Genomic DNA, 20,537 nt, shown 5'->3' on the forward strand with positions numbered 1-20,537 from the left:
CAGCGTACACGCGCCCAGACGACCTCTGATCAACCTGCTCACCCCTAGGAGCATAAGATTGCTGCACTGACTGGGAAGATGAAGCCCCCTGATTGGCCCTCGAGGCCTGACCCGACTGAGCTGGCTGCTGACCCTGAATCTGCCTCAAACCAGATGCACCAGGTGTGCCACCCAACTGCGGGCAATACCTCTTCATATGCCCTGGCTGACCACATTGATAACACGAGAGTGGCTGGCCTCTACCCTGACTCTGGCTCTGAGATCGAGCCGAAGATGATGCTGCTCTCTGCACTCCTCCCCTCTGAGGACAAACTGGAGACTTGTGGCCCAGCTGGCCACACTTGAAACAGGAAAAGTCGATCTAGAAAAGCTACCCTGAGACTGCTGAGGATTAAAACCCTTCTGTCTCCTACCATCACTCTGACCATCCTGACTCCTTTTGGAGCCCTTCTGTCCTTCCTCCTCCTCCTGCATCATAATTTCCATGTGGGTTGCAGCATCAACCATACGCCCATAATCCCGAATCATAGTTCCCCCAACTCTCAACTTGAGGCCACGCCTCAACTTCTTCTCAAACTCAATACAACGGCGTTCCTCAGATGCCACCAACTCAGGTGCAAACCTGGACAAACTAGTAAATGCAGCCTCAAACTCGGCCACTGAAGAACTCGACTGCTTAAGCTGACAAAACTGGTCTCTCAGCTTCTCCCTGACTGCTGGAGATAAGAACTTCTCTTGGAAAGCATTCACAAAAGCCTCCCATGTACCTCCTATACGACCCTTAGTAAACTTCCACCACTGACCCGCATCCCCCTTCAACTGGAAAGATGCCAAGGTCACTTTCAACCCCTCGTCTTCGATGCCAAGCATCTCAAACGTCTTCGTTGTCTGTTCGAGCCATTCATCTGCCTTAAGCGGCTCTTTAGGATCACCCACAAATTCATCCGGGTTAGACCGGAAGAACTCCCTCTTCAGAAAGGAAGGTCCTGCATCTGCAACAACAACCTGAGCTTGATTCTCAGCTCTGAGAATGCCTACTGACTCCCTGAATGCCCCTGCTATCTCTCGGGCTAGAGCGCCCATAGCCTGCTGGCCTACTGGCTCGGCCACATTGGCCTGGCCAATTCCCTCCTGAACTGCCGGAATCTCCTATGGCACAGGCACCTCCTGCCTACTCGGCCTACCACGCCTACCGCGTCCTCGTCCTCGTCCTGACATCCTAATAAAGGAAACAAAGACATTAGCACATTAATAAATGTGTTGAAGCTAAACACTCACGTCCTAATGCATTGGACAACAATAATTCATTCCACGTCAGCACATAATCACATAAGCACCTACGAATTTCATTCCCAGATAATGATAGTCCCAATGCGTTACTATAGTTCCGGTTGGAAGCAGCAGTGATCAAGTGCCTTTCCAACAAGACTACAGGAAACTCAAGGGTCCAATCATTATCCCAGAAACTACATTCCATACCCACATAATCACACAAACATGTTATCACATAAGCATATAACGTTACACTAAGTCTCTATCAAACGAGCCGAACCCATTGTGATACTAATCACTTCCCACGTACCCAAAGTATTCAAACCCGGTACGCTCTGATACCAAGTTGTAACGCCCACAAAAATATACCCATTATATATATCGTTGACATGCATTATTAAAAAAAAACACTTTAATAATTCATTATAATATCCATCAGAGTCTTACTAAACAAAAGCATTGCATGTAACACCAAAGTAAATGCCCTATCGGCTTACATCTTTCCAAGCCAACACTTGGACACAAAGTATGAGTTCTAACTCAAATATAAATAAAGCCCTAGGCTTGAGTGTTTACATGTACTAACAATGAAAAACAAATAACTAAAAATAGTCTTCAAAATCCAAGTCCTTCCAAGCTAAGTCCTTGGAGGTAGCTTATCACCTGAACCTGAAAATGATGTTCCCATAAAGGGTGAGCCACAGCCCAGTAGAAATATACTAAACCACATATAAGCAATGAATAAAGCAATAGCATTCAACAGATGGTTAACCAAGATAATCAATTACTTCATTTTACAGTCTCATGACACTATTGTCTAAGACACGTTTTACTTTCCAATTTTATCAACATGGCTCAGAACCTGGCCAAACTTACAACAGTGAATTACATATATCATATTCACATCCTTCCAATATCAACAAACAAATGAGACTCAAGCTCAAATCAAAACACTTCATAATTCCAGATTGATACACATTTTAGTGCTGTATCAATAAAACACTTCTATATAAATAAGCGCACATAAAAGTGATGCTAATGGAGTCCATCCCCTATCTCCTCCCAAACAAGATCCGGTTTAGAGGTCCATCCCCTATCTTCCCCTAAACCGTGGAGTACATCCCCTATCTCCTCCCACACAAAACAATGTATGCAAATGCAATGCTCAATCAATACACGTATTTTCTGTATCAATGCAATAGTCAAAATTAATGACTTAACCAATGTGATTAGTTTCATTTATTCCTAATCCACATGCAATGTCTACAACAATCACGACTATCCTCCACCGATAGCCCAAAACAGTTATTTCTAAACTGAAAATAACTATGTCAACAATTCAATAGACAAATGATTCAAATTATCCAACTACGCCATTTAATCAATGAATTCCATGAATTTAACCATCTTTTCCCAATTCCATGAATTAATTAAACAAATTAATTTAATAAAACAACTAGGGTTTTTCCCAAAATTTACCAAAGTATCCCCAACATATCAAAATACCAAAACTTAGAACAAAACCTATAAAATGGAGTAGGAAATCCCTACCTCGAAGAAAACAACCCAAATGGTGAAGACAGAGATGAGTGCCCAAATACCAATGTGCTCCAAATCGCCAAATGTTCAGATTAAATGAAAGCCCTTGACTCCCTCTATATTTTTAATAAAGCAACTAGGGTAGAAACACCCTCTAAATAGATCAAATCTAAGAAAGAAGGTGAGTAGGGAGAGAGAGAAGTCGGACTTAGGGTTTGGAATCCAAAAGAAGATGAAAAAGACTGATCAAAACCCGCTGCTGTGTATATAAATTGGACAGGCTCGCTCGAGCGAAGACTTGGTCGCTCGAGCGACCAGACACAGAGAAGCTACGCTCGAGCCAATGAAGCCTTGCTCGAGCCAACAACCCAAAAGCTCGCTCGAGCGAAAGAAAACTCGATCGAGCGAAGAACTCAAACCCTCAGGTCTGTAACCAGACACACGCTCGAGCGAAGGAACTATCGCTCGAGCGAAGAACGGACTAACTCGCTCGAGCGAAGAAAATGTCGCTCGAGCCAAGAATGCACAGCTACAGGTCCAAATCAGACGCAAACTCTCGCTCGAGCTACCAAACCCCGGCTCGAGCGAAGAACCAAAAATAACAGCTCGCTCGAGCGACAAACTCCTCGCTCGAGCGAAGATCCAAAATTCTGGACAGCAACACTTGGTTTCTAAACCCAACCAACCTGAAACAAACCTGCCCAACACATCCTATAAGTCCAAATGAGAAAATAAGGGACAACAACAACAATTATACAATGACAGAATCTACGGAACCTAAGTCCGGATACAATAATCAAATGGGAGAAGACCGGGGTCGCTATAACTTAAGCACTTAGCTTCATGGAATCATGCTTGATATGACAACAATCACACGCATACGATATGCTAAAATAATTAAATGCTCACCTAGTACTCCGAGGCCAGCCAAAAGAAACAAAAGAGTTAGAAAAAATACATGATCCTAACTTGATGTGATATGACTAATGTAACACGTACTATTATGCAATTAATAGGCTCGGCTACTAACATGGCATGTGAATCAATTTGGTAGCATGCGGTTTAAGCACGTATTCAAAGAAGTAATCAACAACAATGCTTGTTTGAATGATGAACCGAGCTTTTATGCATGCAACACAAGTGGGTGCAAATTATGAAAAATGCTAAGGAAACATGATGCTCTATGCTACCATCATGAGCGGGTAAATAAAATGGAGAGCGGGTAAATAAAATGGAGAAAGAAATGGGGGTTGGAAGGCACAACACATTATTACAATTTTGCCCTAATGCAAGAGGGCCCGAATGCCCAAGTGTCCGAATTAAACTAACTATTGCAAATCCAAATGAATAATAAATAAACTAACTATCTAATTTATTACAACAAGGCTAATAATGAGCATGCCATAATAATTAAAAATAAACAATAATAATAATTACAATAATGCTAATTATAATAAGTAATTACAACAATAATGGGAACGTTAATTTACAACATTGATATACATTGATATAACAAAGATGCACGAGTATCACATGTACGTGACGGTTTTTAGAAGCAACTCTGTTTGCCTCCCTGAGAATCTACCCTATTTTACCTTCAGCCACTACCCTTTTGTTTCTGCAAAAACACTCTGTTCACCAAACATTGGAGGCCGGTCGGCCCCTAATGAGGCTCGGTCGGGTCCAAACAAGGTCGATCGTGCCCTAAATTTAGGTAGAATTATCTAAATGAACTAAGTGTCCAAGTGTCCGAATTAACTATTACAAATCCAAATGAATAATAAATAAACTAACTATCTAATTTATTACAACAAGGCTAATAATGAGCATGCAATAATAATTAAAAATAAGCAATAATAATAATTACAACAATGCTAATTATAATAATTAATTACAACAATAATGGGAACATTAATTTACAACATTGATATACAGTGATATAACAAAGATGCATGAGTATCACATGTACGTGACGGTTTTTAGAAGCAACTCTGTCTGACTCCCTGAGAATCTACCCTATTTCACCTTCCGCCACTATCCTTTTATTTCTGCAAAAACACGCTGTTTACCAAACATTGGAGGCCGGCCGGCCCTTAATGAGGCTCGACCGGGTCCAAACAAGGCTGATCGTGCCCTAAATGTAGGCAGAAATCTGCTTCTGTGCTTCGAGGTGAAAACAATGCAGACAGAGCCTTTCTGAGCCTTGTTTGTCCCTTCTGCTCTTCTCTGTCATGGAGAAACTCAAGAGAAGAATGAAGTCGATTCCGAAACCATCACTGGTAGAAAGTTGATTGCTTGATTATTTCGAACATGATTGAATAAAAAATCAATAAATGCAATGAAAGACAACCACCTCTCCCTCCTATCATGAAGTGAGCTCAAAGAGGGAGGCAGACACGCTTCAAGGTTCATCAAAACGTCATGAATTGATGTGTGACGACTCTTGACACGATGGACTCGGCATAATGCCCGTTCGAACCCAAGCAAGCTTACTCATTTTGTTTATGTTGGTTAAACCAATTTTAAGCCAATTTTATTAGTCTTTTCCATTCTTTAATCAATTTGTCCAAAGTGATAGTTAAGTCCACTAAATGAGAAAAAATGTCAAATGAGAAGTGATCCGAAGCATGAAAGAGAGACTACGCCTTGACAATGAACCTCCGTAGAGATTAAGCCATTGAGCATATGTCTCTTTCTCATGCCTTGAATAATAATCAATCGGTTGAAATATAACTCTCAAACAAAAGAAAAGAAGAAAGGAGGGAGGGTGCAAAAATGATTATGAGCAAGTTGATTTTTAGAATGAGACTCTTCATATAGACACTAAGTAAAGAAAGCTATCAACTCAAACAACTCGGTGTCTACGGCCTAAACAACCGAAGCCATGAGGACGTACAATACCACAAGCAAAGTATTCAAAGTATAAACTAATTAAATGAATTAAAACAATCCTAACCATCCCCTAAAGTAGGAAAAACAGTAGTCATAATTGTGTTTAAAGAGCACAAAAAGATAGACAAAAGCAAGCAATACAAGGCTAGTAAGCAAAAACAAGAAGATGTGACTAACCCTTCCATTTATTAGACATCGAACCATGTTTTTTAGCCTTTTTTTAAACTCTGAAAATCAACTTGAAAGTCAAAGAAAAGAGTGTAAAAACAAGGGTATGAGCTATGAAGTAAGGTACAAGAAAGGGTGTTAAACCTTTCTACCTTTGGTAATGAGAGGGTAATTTTTGGGAAAAACTGGGCCGAGCTGCGAGTTGGGCTTTAAGGCCCAGAAAAGCGAAGGACTAAGTAAAAAAGGCCGTAATGGTTACTCCGGCCTAGGAAAGACAGAGTTACTCCGGCCCAAAGGAGGTGGAATTACTTCGGCTTACGAAGTAATAGAGTTACTTCGGCTAGAGGATTGTAAAGTACTTCGGTTTGGGGAGCAACTTGGAGTTAGACCGGCCTTAGAGGCATACCGGTTTGAGAGTTATGCCGGTCGAGTCAGTGGTTCGGTTCGAACATACCACGGTTCAGGTATTAGAGAACCGAGATATGATAGCATGAAGAAGAACCGAACAACTGTTAGTACGGCCTACTTGGTGGCTCGGCATAGCCATTTTTACTTCGGTCAAATAGAAGTTCGGCCATAAAGAGAACCATCCCACTTGGTTTAAGCAGTGGGGGAGGGTGTGAAAGGATAAGCATTATCCTTAGGAGAATGAATCCTAGGAGGACTCTGCATGGAGAAATACAAGTCCTACTAGGATTGTGCCACGGGAAACTTATAAAAACTCACAAGCATCACCTTGGAGGAGGTAATTGAACACAATCTTTCTGAGAACTTAGAGCTTTGTCTATTTATCAAGTTTTCTGACTTAGGCATCGGAGAGGTTTCCGGCACACACCCGCCGGCTAGCTCACGTTTGTGTTTTCAGGTGACAAAGCGACGTCGTACGGAGGAGCGCGGACTTGGTCAACAGGATTATACGAGGAGAATTATTTCCTCCCCGTACAATTGGCGCCGTCTGTGGGAAGAACAGACAAGAACAAAAACCTCTTGACTAAGCTTCTCCTTTTCTCATTCAATGGCACACATTGAAGACTTGCCGCAGTCCGCCGTCGACGGACTAACTCCAGAAGGGGGCGCAAGGCGTGAAGGATTACCTACCGTCCCTCCCATGGCGGACTTGGAGCCCCAACAACATAATTCCAGGAGGAGTGGCAGGGGAAGGCGGAATGGCAGCCCTCGTCACTCTCAAAGTCCCGACAGGCAAAGGAGGAGGATTGATCCTCAAGCCCTGGAAGATCGCGTAAAGGAACAGGATGAACTAATTCGAAGGATGGCGGCGGACATGGAGGCTTTAAAACGCCAGATGAAGACTAAAGATGTGGCGACAGGAGAGGGGCGCAAGCATAAGACGCCCCCTCGCCACTCAGAGAATCGTAGTAGGAATACTACGCCCTCCCAAGGAGAGAGCAGAAGCCTCAGGACAGGCGACACTCACTCTTTATCTTCAAGAACTCGTCACTCCAGGTCTGAGAGGACGAGATCCGAAAGATCATACACTGAAGGAAGCACGTATTGGCCTTCACATTCACACCAAACCAGATCCAGACAAACCGAGCTACCCAGGTCATCCGACTTACGAACTGTGCTAGAAGAAAAAGCACGATGCAAGGAGGATGCCAGGGCAAGAGATCCACACCGAGTTTCGGCCTTACAACGGTTGGCTCCTCGGACGCATGGAAGCGTCGAGGTTGGAATGCCAATACCGCGACCGGCCTACGAACCAGCAGACAAGGCATTAGCAAGACTACAGACTTCGCCGTTTGTCCCAGCGATCGAAAACACACCCCTACCATCAGGCTTCCTTCAGCCGAAGTTCAATACATATGAAGGGAAGACGGATCCGTATTCTCACCTAAGCCACTTTCGCCAAGTCATGGCTGTGTACAGGCGAAACGAGGCCCTAATGTGCATACTCTTCCCATCAAGTCTGGGCGACTTAGGCTTGACTTGGTTCGAAAAGCTCCCAGAGGGCAGCATAGCCTCCTGGGCCCAATTGGTAGAAGCGTTCGTAACAAGGTTTCGGACAAATACTAAGACACCGGTGGAGATAGACCAGTTACTCTCCATCGACATGGGTGAAAAAGAGACCCTCAGATCTTACAACAGTCGCTACTGGGAGACATTCAACCAGATTGGAGACTGCCCCACCAATCTGGCCATTGCGCAATATAAAAGAGGCCTACCAGTAGGGAATCGACTACGGGACTCGATCACCATGACACCACCCCTCACCATGGAGGCCCTGATGGAAAGAGTGCATCAGCACATCAGGGTAGAAGAGGATGGCGCGCGTGCTAAAGCAAAATCAAGTACGATCGCGGCACCAGAAAAGAAAATCCCTGCCAAGGTCAACACGGTTGACCGAAATAACAAGAACGGACGTGGCAGACGTGATAACGGAGAAGACCCAGACAAAAGATGGTTGAGAATCCGCACTGCCATAACAACGGTGTTCAAAAAACCAATATATCGGATTCTGAGCGAAATCAAAGACAAGCCTTTTGTCAAGTGGCCAGCCAAGCTTGGGGAAGCTCAGAAGAATTACGACGACAGATCACGGTGCACCTTCCACAAAGAAAAGGGGCACCGAACTGAGAATTGCACGCCACTAAGACAGCATTTAGAAGAATTGGTGGCAGCAGGCCACTTGGACGAATACATTGAAGGAGGAGCGCAACCGGCCCCCCAAGATCATAATGACCAACCCAACAGAATGCCAAACGATGCACCACCACAAGGCATTATCAATGTAATTCATGGAGTTTTTGAACCTGAGTGCGTATGCGAGCTTAGAGGTTCAATCAAGAAGGCTGAACACTTTAGGGAAGTATTAAGTGCCCAACCCGCCATCAAGAAGGGGAGGACAGAGGCAACAAACGTCATGTCCTTTTCGGATAAGGACTTGGAACGAATTTACTGCCCCCATAATGATGCCCTGGTTGTCACTCTCCGAGTCAAGGATTTTGACGTCAAGCGGATTCTGATTGACCAGGGTAGTTCATGTGAGATCATGTATTACGACACATTCAAACAACTAAAGCTGCAAGACAAAGACTTGGCACCTGCAGTTTCTCCCCTGATTGGATTCAACTCCATGCCAGAGTGGCCTGTCGGCAAAATAATCCTTCCAGTCAGAGCAGGAAGTGTATCAAAACAGGTGGAGTTCTGGGTATTGAAGGTCCCCTCCACCTACAACATCATCCTGGGCAGAACATGGCTGCATGCCATGCGTTCGGTAGCATCATCATACCATCAGGTAATGCGGTTCCCCAATGACGCCGGTATAATTGAAGAAGTCTATGGCGATCAGATCATGTCAAAACAGTGCTTCGCCACAGCGAATGGAAGCCGAGCTGCCAAAGGATACGTTCATTCGGTGGAAGAGCCAGAAAGTAATGAACTATTCGCTGACGTCGGCAAAGAGGCTGATCAAAAAGCAGTGGAAGACTTGGTGGAGGTAAAAATAGATGAGAAGAACCCGGATAAGTTCTTCTTGCTTGGATCATCGTTGTCTAGCGCTGAGAGATTAGAGGTCATGGAATTCTTGACCTCCAATATCGAAGTGTTTGCCTGGACACCTTACGACATGCCAGGCATTGATCCAAACTTCATCAGTCACCAACTCAATGTCCACCCATCCGCCAGACCAGTCATTCAACGCACACGCAGATCGGCACTCCACCACGCCGAAATAGTGGCAGAAGAGGTAGGCAACCTGCTGGAAGCAGGAGCGATAAGGGAAGTGCACTACCCAAGATGGATCTCCAACACCGTCGTAGTGCCAAAAAAGAATGGTAAATGGCGTGTCTGCGTCGACTACAAAACGGTCAACAAGGCGTGCCCAAAAGATAGCTTCCCTCTACCAAGGATAGATCAACTGGTGGACCTAACGGCAGGGCATAACCGTCTCAGCTTCCTGGATGCATACAGAGGCTACCACCAGATCGCCATGCATGAACCAGACCAGGAGGTCACATCCTTCACAACACCAAGGGGGTTATATTGCTACAAGGTCATGCCCTTTGGCCTAAAGAACGCAGGGGCGACATTCCAAAGGATGGTCACCAAGATGTTTGAACCATTGTTAGGCAGAACAATGGAGGCTTACATCGACGACATGGTGGTCAAAAGCAAGGATAAGAATGACCATCTGAAAGATTTGGGCGAGATGTTCCAGATCCTGAAGAAACACAAGTTGCGCCTCAACGCATCCAAATGCGCATTCGGAGTTGGATCTGGCAAATTCTTGGGCTTCCTGGTGACCAACCGAGGTATAGAAGCAGACCCCTCTCAGATCAAAGCAATCCAGGAGTTGGAGAGACCAAACTCAGTCAAAGAAGTGCAGCATCTCACTGGTATGGCGGCTGCGCTAAACCGGTTCATAAGCAGGTCGTCAGACAGACTACGACCATTCTTCCAAGCTTTAAAAGCCAAGTTTGAGTGGGATGAAGAATGCGACCGAGCTCTGGAAAGCTTGAAGGAGTACATGTCTTCCCCACCACTACTTGTAACTCCAGTTCCTGGTGAAGAACTCTTTTTATACCTGGCAGTTTCTTAGCACGCAGTTAGCGCAGTGTTGGTTCGTGCATAAGGAATACAACACCTGCCCATCTTTTATGTAAGCAAGACATTGTTGGGAGCCGAAACAAGGTACTTGCCCTTAGAGAAGCTAGCATTAGCGTTAATGATGGCATCCAGAAAGTTGGCGCATTACTTTCACGCCCACACCATAGTCGTCCTCACAGCCTTTCCATTAAAAGCTCTGTTTGAAAGGGCGAACTTCAGTGGGCGAATTTTGAAATGGGCAGTAGAGTTGGGACAATTCGACATCAAGTTCCAACCCAAGACCGCAATAAAAGCTCAATCTTTGGCAGACTTCGTCGCAGAGTTTACTCCTGGAAGTCATCATATCTGCCCAGTCGACCTGACTGACTCAACCGAACTAGGGACGGAAGTTGACGCCGGAATAGCGCAACCCCTAGTGGAAGGTAGTCCATCAAGCACAAAGGCAGACCATACTAAGGACAACAAGGAGGAGCCAAACAAAGGCTCACCAGCAGTTCAAACAGAGGACGAAGGGCAGACAGCCAACCTGGACTTTGAAGAAAACACCCTTCTTGACCTCACGACATCATCTGATCCTTCCACTTGCTGGAAACTATTCGTTGGAGAGATGTGGAAGCTCTTTGTGGATGGAGCATCCAACCGACATGGTGCAGGGCTTGGCGTAGTCCTCATCTCTCCAGACGGCCTGGTTATAGAGCAAGCAATCAACCTTGGCTTCCCAGCATCCAACAACGAAGCAGAGTATGAGGCGCTTCTCGCAGGACTCAAGTCGGCACACTTCATGAAAGCAACCGAACTAATGGTGTACAGTGACTCACTGCTGGTGGTAAACCAAATTTCTGGCGAATACGAAGCAAAGGATGACAGAATGGCCAAGTACCAAGAGTTAGTCAGAACAGAGATCAAGAAGTTTGATGTGGTAAGGATAGAACAAATTGGCAGGGAGGAAAACAGCCGAGCGGACGAGCTAGCAGGCCTGGCCTCAATGGCAGATACATCAATCCCTCATCCATTACTCATCGACTTCTTACCAAGACCAAGCATAGAAGATCCCGAAGCAGAAGACGTATATTGCACTGAATTAGGCCCTTCATGGATGGATCCCATCATCCTGTTCCTAAAAGACGGCATCCTACCAGAAGAAAAAAAAGAAGCCAACAAAATAAGGGCAAAGTCGCAGCGATTTTGGCTATCTCCATCTTTGGCATTGTACAAGAAGTCATTCTCTGGGCCTTACCTCAAGTGCGTTCATCCCAGCAAGGTAGAAGCATTCCTGTTCGAAATACACGAAGGGGTATGTGGAAGTCATCAAGGGGGAAGGTCGCTCGCTTACAGGGCTATTTCGCAAGGATATTGGTGGCCATATATGCAAGCAGACTCAGAGAAATATGTGAAGAAGTGTGAAAAATGCCAGAAATTCGCGCACCAAATACATCAACCAGCAAGAGAACTCCTACCCTTAACTAGCCCATGGCCTTTCGCAAAGTGGGGCTTGGACATAGTAGGACCACTTCCAACAGCACCCGGGGGCAGAAAATTCTTTCTCGCAGCAACAGACTACTTCACAAAGTGGGTGGAAGCAGAAGCATTGGCGTCAATCAAAGAAAAAGATGTGAAGAAGTTTGTTTGGCAGAATATTATCACTCGGTTTGGCATTCCAAAAGCCCTGATCTCAGACAATGGCACTCAGTTCGACGGCAGAATCTTCAGAAGCTTTTGTGAAGAATACAAGATAGAGTTCTACAACTCCACACCGGCATATCCTCAAGCAAATGGGCAAGCTGAAGCTTCAAATAAAGTCGTCTTGGATGGACTAAAGAAAAGGCTAGAAAAAGCAAAAGGCAAGTGGGCAGATGAACTCCCTCATGTTTTATGGGCCTACCGCACCACACCTCGGCGATCAACAGGAGAAACACCATTCTCCTTAGCTTATGGAATGGAAGCAGTGATCCCACTAGAAGTTGGCCTCCCCACAATTCGAAGCGAAAATTTTGATCCAGACTTAAATGGAGAAGCCATAGCCTTAGAACTCAACCTTGCAGAAGAAAGAAGAGAAAGAGCGCTAGTCCACATCGCCTCATACCAACGAGAGTTAATCAGAAAATACAGCAAAAAGGTTCATCCAAGACAATTCAAGATTGGGGATTGGGTACTACGCAAAGTAATGGGAAACACCTTAATCCCAGGAGACGGCAAGTTAGGCCCAAATTGGGAAGGTCCTTATAAGGTGGTTGGATTAGCAGGCAAAGGGGCATACCACCTAGAAGACAAGGATGGCAAGGCAATCCCTAGGCCATGGAATACGGCCAATCTCAAGTTATTTTACTTTTAGCTTTTCTTTTTCAAACATATGTAATTTTTTCTTCCTTCAATAAAATAAGCAATTCTTTTTAGCACAAAATATTCTTTGTAAAAGTTAGCTTTAGAGACTAAGTTTATTGCAAGCATTCTATTCCAAGTTAGCTGGAAAAACTAACTCAGAGGTTGGCTGGATTAAACCAACATCCTTCCTAAGCCCAGGATAAGGATCCAGGCTACAGGACATTTGGTCGGAATAACCAAATACTATAAGTTAGCTGGAAAAACTAACTTCAATAGTTGGCTGGAATAAACCAACACTTGTTACTCTTCAGCCGAAGTAAGTGTATGGCTGAAGAGTGGTTGGCTGGATTAAACCAACACCTGTTACTCTTCAGCCGAAGTAAGTGTATGGCTGAAGAGTGGTTGGCTGGATTAAACCAACACTTGTTACTCTTCAGCCGAAGTAAGTGCATGGCTGAAGAGTGGTTGGCTGGAATAAACCAAACACTTGTTACTCTTCAGCCGAAGTAAGTGTATGGCTGAAGAGTGGTTGGCTGGATTAAACCAACACTTGTTACTCTTCAGCCGAAGTAAGTGTATGGCTGAAGAGTGGTTGGCTGGATTAAACCAACACTTGTTACTCTTCAGCCGAAGTAAGTGTATGGCTGAAGAGTGGTTGGCTGGATTAAACCAACACTTGTTACTCTTCAGCCGAAGTAAGTGTATGGCTGAAGAGTGGTTGGCTGGAATAAACCAACACTTGTTACTCTTCAGCCGAAGTAAGTGTATGGCTGAAGAGTGGTTGGCTGGATTAAACCAACACTTGTTACTCTTCAGCCGAAGTAAGTGTATGGCTGAAGAGTGGTTGGCTGGATTAAACCAACACTTGTTACTCTTCAGCCGAAGTAAGTGTATGGCTGAAGAGTGGTTGGCTGGATTAAACCAACACTTGTTACTCTTCAGCCGAAGTAAGTGTATGGCTGAAGAGTGGTTGGCTGGAATAAACCAACACTTGTTACTCTTCAGCCGAAGTAAGTGTATGGCTGAAGAGTGGTTGGCTGGAATAAACCAACACTTGTTTCTCTTCAGCCGAAGTAAGTGTATGGCTGAAGAGTGGTTGGCTGAAATGAACCAACACTGTGTACTCCTCAGCCGAAGTAATTATTTCGGCTAAGGAGAGGTGGGCTGGCAAGTATAGTTTAAACCACCTAAAACCGAAATAAAAGTTAGTGAAGGCATTATAAACTACAAGTATACATATCACAACCAGAATAAGAGTTGCAGTAAAATTTTCATTCAAAAAGAAGTCATTACAAGGGGGCTTAGTTCGGTTACAGAGAAAAGAGTACAAATTTAAGAGAAAAGTTCATCTATCTCGGCATCAAAGGCAGCATCAGTGTCAGCTGGAAGACCGATCTCTGGCGGCAGGACTCCTTCAGTCACAACAGTGGTATCGACCGGAGCCACAGTTTCATTTGGCTGTTCAATAGTCAGATCTTCCACTCTGGACTCGGGCCGATCTATCTGATCCACATTCACAACCGAAGTATCCCCAGGGGCAGAGTCTTCATCAGAATCTTCATCATCTGAGCCCTCAAGGAACTGCTGTTGCATGGCCGTGGCATATTCCATCAAGGAGTTAGGTATGAAGTAGGCTGGAGGGTTTAAAACCTCGGTCTGAGGATCATGACCGAGCTTCTCAACGGCTCCCCTCCAGCCGCACTTAAAGAAAAGATCCTTGGCAGCATTACATTGTTGGGCGTAAGCATCCTCTGCCCTCTTGAAGCCCTGCTTGTCAGCCTCTTTTACCTTCTCCTTTATTTCGGCATCCTTCTTTCTTTCAAGTTTTATCAACTCGCGCAAGTACTTGTCCTTCAGCACAATGGCAGTCTTTTGTTTTTCGGCCTCGGCCGAACTAACCATTCCGGTCAAACGACCGACCTCACCTCGGAGTTCGGCCATTTCCTTTCTGGCCTCCTCTAGTTCGGCCGATTTCGCCTCTGCCTCGGCTGCCGCTTGCCTTGTCACTTTCCTCAGCTCCAGTACTCTCCTGTGGGTGATTTGGTTCTTTTGAATGGCCTGACAAAGCAACTTCCTTTTAGCCGAAGAAAAAGTTGAAAATAAAAAGAGGAAAAAATAAGAAATTCGACCGAAGTTACTAACCAGAATCATCGATTTAGTCGCAGACCGAATGGACTTCAGCTCGGTGGTTAATTGTTTTTGGTGATGCTCCATGTCTCTGGGCAGACACACGCTTTTGGCCAGGTTGATGGCCAACAGGTGGTCCTTCTCAGCAACGACCGAGTCTGTGTCTAGAATGTCTCGGTCGTTGAAGGTTAATTTCGGTGCCCAGCAGCCGATGGTTCGGTCGGAAGACTCCGGAAGGGGGCTCGGTGGTAAGCTCGGCTGAATAGGAGTTTCTTCATCAATCGAAACTTGTTCGGGTTCGGAAGTTCGGGCACGTTTGGTTCGGCGGGAAGAGGATGGCTGCTGGGAAGGAAGGGCGACAACAGCAGGTTGCGGTTGGCTGGGAGGCGCCACTTCGGGCCTAGCTGTTTCGGTAAGAAGGGCCCTGACTCTGCTCCTTTTCGCCATCTCTTCTTCTGCGGTTAGAGGGACAAGTCTTATCTCGGGCAAAGTTGGGTCCGGCTCCGGTGCCTCTTCAAGAAGGAAGTCAGTCACCCTTGCTTTTCAGCGACCGCTGTAGCGATAGGTCGGCTCAAAATTTAGAAGCTTGGCCCAATCTCTTTCTTTAATCCGAAATGCGGCTCGCAAGACTCCGAGGTTGGGATAGCTATATAAGGAATGGAGATGGGCGAAATCTGCAAAAAAGAGAGAAGTGTTAGTTCGGCTAATAGACTAAACAACCGAGATAACACACAAAGCAGGAGACCGAAGTAAAATTACCAGGCTCTCCCATTTTCCAATTTATAGGTCGGCCAGGAATTTGAGCTTGAAAATCCTCAAAGTTCCCAGAGACCCAAAAGAAATCATCATCGTTAAGATCCTTGTCCGGAGTGTGCTTAATTATCTTCTCTCGGCGGCGGCGAATTCTAAGGTAGTAGACCCACCCAGCATTCTTTGAGCCAATAGAGTATTGGTGAAAGATCTCGGCCAGACCAAGATTTAGTCCGGTTTGGTGGTTTAATGCGGCTATCCCCATTATAATACGGTATGTATTGGTGGATAGTTGGGTGGGACATAACCTAGTCTGTCTAAGAAATTCGCAGATTAGCGGTTGGACAGGAAACCGTAGTCCGGTTTCTATTATGGATTGAAGGGTAAAGGGCACGAAGCCTTCATTGTTCCAGGGGGTAGCATCTTTTTCGGCCAACGCCAGATGGACATCATCAGGAATCTGGTAATCTTGTCTAAATTCGGCCAGGCCACCAGGGGTTTCGACTAAATATCTATACTTACCCATTTATTGTATAATTTATGAATAAATTATTTCGGTACAAAAATTAGTCTCAGTAGCTCGGTTGAGCACACGCAGGAATGCCTGGGCAACCTAAGTCTGCAAGGTAGAAAACAAAGGGGTTAAGCACAGATCGTTGGACCGCGCTACAAATTATAAGCAAGATATGCAAATCCTACTTCGGCTTAGTGGGCTGGTTCTACCTCGGTTTATCAAAAGGTTTGTTAGCTCGGTCTTGAGCAGACTAGACCGGTTTATCGTCTAGGGGCAGCTTTCTGAGTTCGGCCTAAAGAACTAAAGAAAGCTGGTCTAGCCCCAAGGCCTAAATCAGTTGTGGAATGAATAAAGTTACTTCGGTTAAGCTTCTAGGGGCGGCTTTCTGAGTTCGGTTTAGGAACCAAGAAGACCGGCTTGGCCCCAAAAGCTTAGTTCGGTTGATAGCCGAAGTTCCTAGTTTCCTATATTCAAAATTTGGTGGTCTTATTTCGGCTAAAGTGAGTCAGGCTCAGGTAACCCACTGAAGCATCCAAGTTCTAGTTCGGTTCTTGCCTACAGAGATCTACCTGTGGGGGCAAACAGGATCCTAGTTCGGTTACTATGTGATTTTGGATCTAAGACTGATTTTCTACATAATAGTTTATACCTACATGGAGTTCTACAGGTGCGACTGTAAAAGTACGAAAGCAAGACAGACAAATGGAGAAAAATGTTTGCAAAAAGCATACAAAACAGAAACGAATGGTAAAACGAACAAAAAATCACAAGATGGTTAGATTTTCTTACCAGAGAAGAGAAAAAGAATACTGGAGTCGGAAACGGTGGCAGCAAGAAAAGAACACAAGCTCAACACAAGCTCGAGTGTGGAAGAAGTAGAGATACAGAAAGAAGATGAAAACAATAGCGTAAATGATTCCAGAATCGAGAGGGCTGTTTTGTGTAAAAGGGAGAGAGAAAAAGGCGGCAAAAAGAAGCGGGAACAGTACGAAAATTCTGAAGGACGGCGTGACAGTTGGCCACAGCTTATCAGAGCTTGCCACGTGTCACTGGAATTAGAAGCGTTACAGTCGCTGTGATTGAAGAGACGCTTTGGCCGGACATAGTGATACCCAAGGTAAACTTAGCTCGGCTGGAAAGGCTAAAGGGTTTTTAGCTCGGCTGGAAAGGCTAAAGGGTTTTTAGCTCGGCTGGAAAGGCTAAAGGGTTTTTTTAGCTCGGCTGAAAAAGCGTAACAAACTTTAGCTCGGCCAGAAGGCTGGTAATCCCAATCATGTTGCACAGATGGAATTAAGGGGCAATTGAGAGGGTAATTTTTGGGAAAAACTGGGCCGAGCTGCGAGTTGGGCTTTAAGGCCCAGAAAAGCGAAGGACTAAGTAAAAAAGGCCGTAATGGTTACTCCGGCCTAGGAAAGACAGAGTTACTCCGGCCCAAAGGAGGTGGAATTACTTCGGCTTACGAAGTAATAGAGTTACTTCGGCTAGAGGATTGTAAAGTACTTCGGTTTGGGGAGCAACTTGGAGTTAGACCGGCCTTAGAGGCATACCGGTTTGAGAGTTATGCCGGTCGAGTCAGTGGTTCGGTCCGAACATACCACGGTTCAGGTATTAGAGAACCGAGATATGATAGCATGAAGAAGAACCGAACAACTGTTAGTACGGCCTACTTGGTGGCTCGGCATAGCCATTTTTACTTCGGTCAAATAGAAGTTCGGCCATAAAGAGAACCATCCCACTTGGTTTAAGCAGTGGGGGAGGGTGTGAAAGGATAAGCATTATCCTTAGGAGAATGAATCCTAGGAGGACTCTGCATGGAGAAATACAAGTCCTACTAGGATTGTGCCACGGGAAACTTATAAAAACTCACAAGCATCACCTTGGAGGAGGTAATTGAACACAATCTTTCTGAGAACTTAGAGCTTTGTCTATTTATCAAGTTTTCTGACTTAGGCATCGGAGAGGTTTCCGGAACACACCCGCCGGCTAGCTCACGTTTGTGTTTTCAGGTGACAAAGCGACGTCGTACGGAGGAGCGCGGACTTGGTCAACAGGATTATACGAGGAGAATTATTTCCTCCCCGTACAGGTAACTATTCAAACCTAAGTTCTAATACTTGAAATGGATCCAAAACAACACAAGAACACAAGAGATAGATAGATATGGATTGAAATGAAAGCAAAGACAAAGGTGACAAGCTTATATCTCTTGAACAGAGTAAGCTTTGGTTGTAAACCAAACTTGATCCTAGCACATTCTCAAGTTTGAATTATAATTCTCAAGGCTCAACCAAGGCTCCAAGGTTAAGGTTTAAGGGTGTGTAAGGTGTATAGATATGGTTCAAGAGTAATAGGCTTGCTCAAAGATGACTTGCTATAGAAGAATGAGCTCTCAAGTGTGTATATAGGCTCTTTGGAAAATTTTCAACCCTCAAAACAGAGACAAGAGCTCGAATTTATAGAATTTGAGCAAAATAGGTGGAAAATATCTTTAAAAATAGATAGCTGGCAGGCTCCCATCCTGAACAGTGTTTGTCGCCAAAAAGGCACGGCCGGCCCCCAATGAGGCACGACCGGGCCCCAATAGGCTCCCATGTTCCTCTGTTTCAAGCTCAGTATATGGTGGCACAATGTTCAAAAAGGGACCTCTAAGGTCAGAAAAAGGTAAATATGAAGGTTTGGGAATTGTTTTAGAGCTCGAGCTCGACCTTGGATTCCTTCATTGAGGATTCAGATCATACACAATGCAACTTTCATCATCGAGTGCTCAGGACAAAGCACTCAAGTCTTGCGGGCGGTCAAAATTGGGGTGTCTACATATACATGTTGGTGAACATTGTGTTTCGGCTTTTGTGTAATAATAGGTTGATGAATGTCGATAGAAAAAGGTTGGAGAGACTTGAACCTCAAAATGGTTTGAATAATAGCTTGATCGCAAAGGGTTGGCGCAAGACATGGAGCTGGTAGTCTAGAATATGATTGTTCAGTGTAGCTCGAGTGTATAGAGTGTGTATCAAGCAAAGTAACAACAATGGAAAAATTAAGATTTAATTTTTTTTAACTTAAAAGGTGCATATCGAGATTTTTTTTGTTCTTAAAAGATGTGTACAGAAAATTTTTCTACATAATATTATGGGTGTTGCTGGATGTCTATTATAGTCATTTTTACTTAAGATATCATTGTCATTAAATTAATATTTCATTAAGTGTGTGCCCTAAGCTAATCGAGTGTGTGGAAATAGAATTTTCCCTAAAAATTTAACAAAATGTATTAAATTCCATTGTTTTAAAATGACAAGTTGGGACATCACATGAAATGTGAAAAATTATATAGAAGTCCACTTTTTAGACAAACTTTTTAGATACAATGATGTGCAATGCTCAACTTGAATTTCTTGGGAGATTCTACTTGCACCTAAAAAATCATTAAGTATGTCCAAAATCTCAATATACTCTTTTAAATTATTTATGGTTATAATTTACTTTCAATATACTCTATGTTTTTTTTTTTTTCCCTCAAATTACCCTTCAAAGAATACCCAAATAATAAATAAATCAAAAATCTCAAATTACACCACTTTAAAAAATCCTTTCAAAATCTCCTAAATAGATTTTTCATTATACCTATTCATTTTGTTCACATACAGGAAACAACAACACTAGCAAAGGAGGGCGACGAAACACACGCTTCTCTTCATCCTCTTTGGATATCTAAATTAAATAACAATCATGAAACACAAATTTTAGCCATACAAGAATTTTGAAAAATAATCCAAATTAAAACTCAAGAAATAAAATTAGCAATTTATGTTTGTGGGTAAATAGGGGTTTACGAATAGGTTAATTTTTTTATTTTATTTTATTTTATTTTTTTAAAAAAGGAAAACTTGATTGGAGCATTGTATCAATATATACATATACATGACTATATCTGTCACTCTCGTACTTTCAGTTTGGTTCAATTTTAGAGATCTGGTTCAATAATAGTTTTGATTTTAATTTCAGAGATAGACGAAAAGGTTGACCCCGTGAATTTGGTTTTTATTGATAATTGAAACTTAGGGAAAATGATGAAAATAGTTGAATATGAAGAATATATATAAGTAGGTTTGGTGTATTATGATAAAAAAAAAAATATTTTATTTTAAGATTTAATGTGTGTTATCCTTATTAATAAATTTACATTAAGACATAATAAGAATTAAAATTTTAAAATTTTAAATAAAAATAATAAATTATTATTTGAATTCAAATAGAATTACCGAAACATCCCACAGAAACCACACACACACACACACACACACACAAAATCGCAGAATAGAGACCCCAAAGTATTATATCTTGTGTACGCTTATGGCTAGTCTGACCATGACATCAACTATGTGAATCC

At 43.6% G+C, this 20,537-nt stretch overlaps 1 protein-coding gene across 1 annotated transcript in view; it reads right to left on the minus strand.

Moving 5' to 3' along the window:
- The window catches only part of LOC145802305 (putative late blight resistance protein homolog R1A-3), a 41,868-nt gene that overhangs the window by 19,614 nt on the left and 1,717 nt on the right, over positions 1-20,537 (minus strand). The window contains exon 3 of the mRNA XM_082894993.1: positions 19,793-19,858. Coding sequence (XP_082751119.1) covers positions 19,793-19,858 — 66 coding nt within the window. The remainder of the gene's footprint in view (positions 1-19,792; positions 19,859-20,537) is intronic.

The sequence above is a fragment of the Camellia sinensis genome, chromosome 11 (genome assembly GCF_055761805.1).
Source record: "Camellia sinensis isolate YWXY chromosome 11, ASM5576180v1, whole genome shotgun sequence".
In the NCBI taxonomy this organism is placed as follows: domain Eukaryota; kingdom Viridiplantae; phylum Streptophyta; class Magnoliopsida; order Ericales; family Theaceae; genus Camellia; species Camellia sinensis.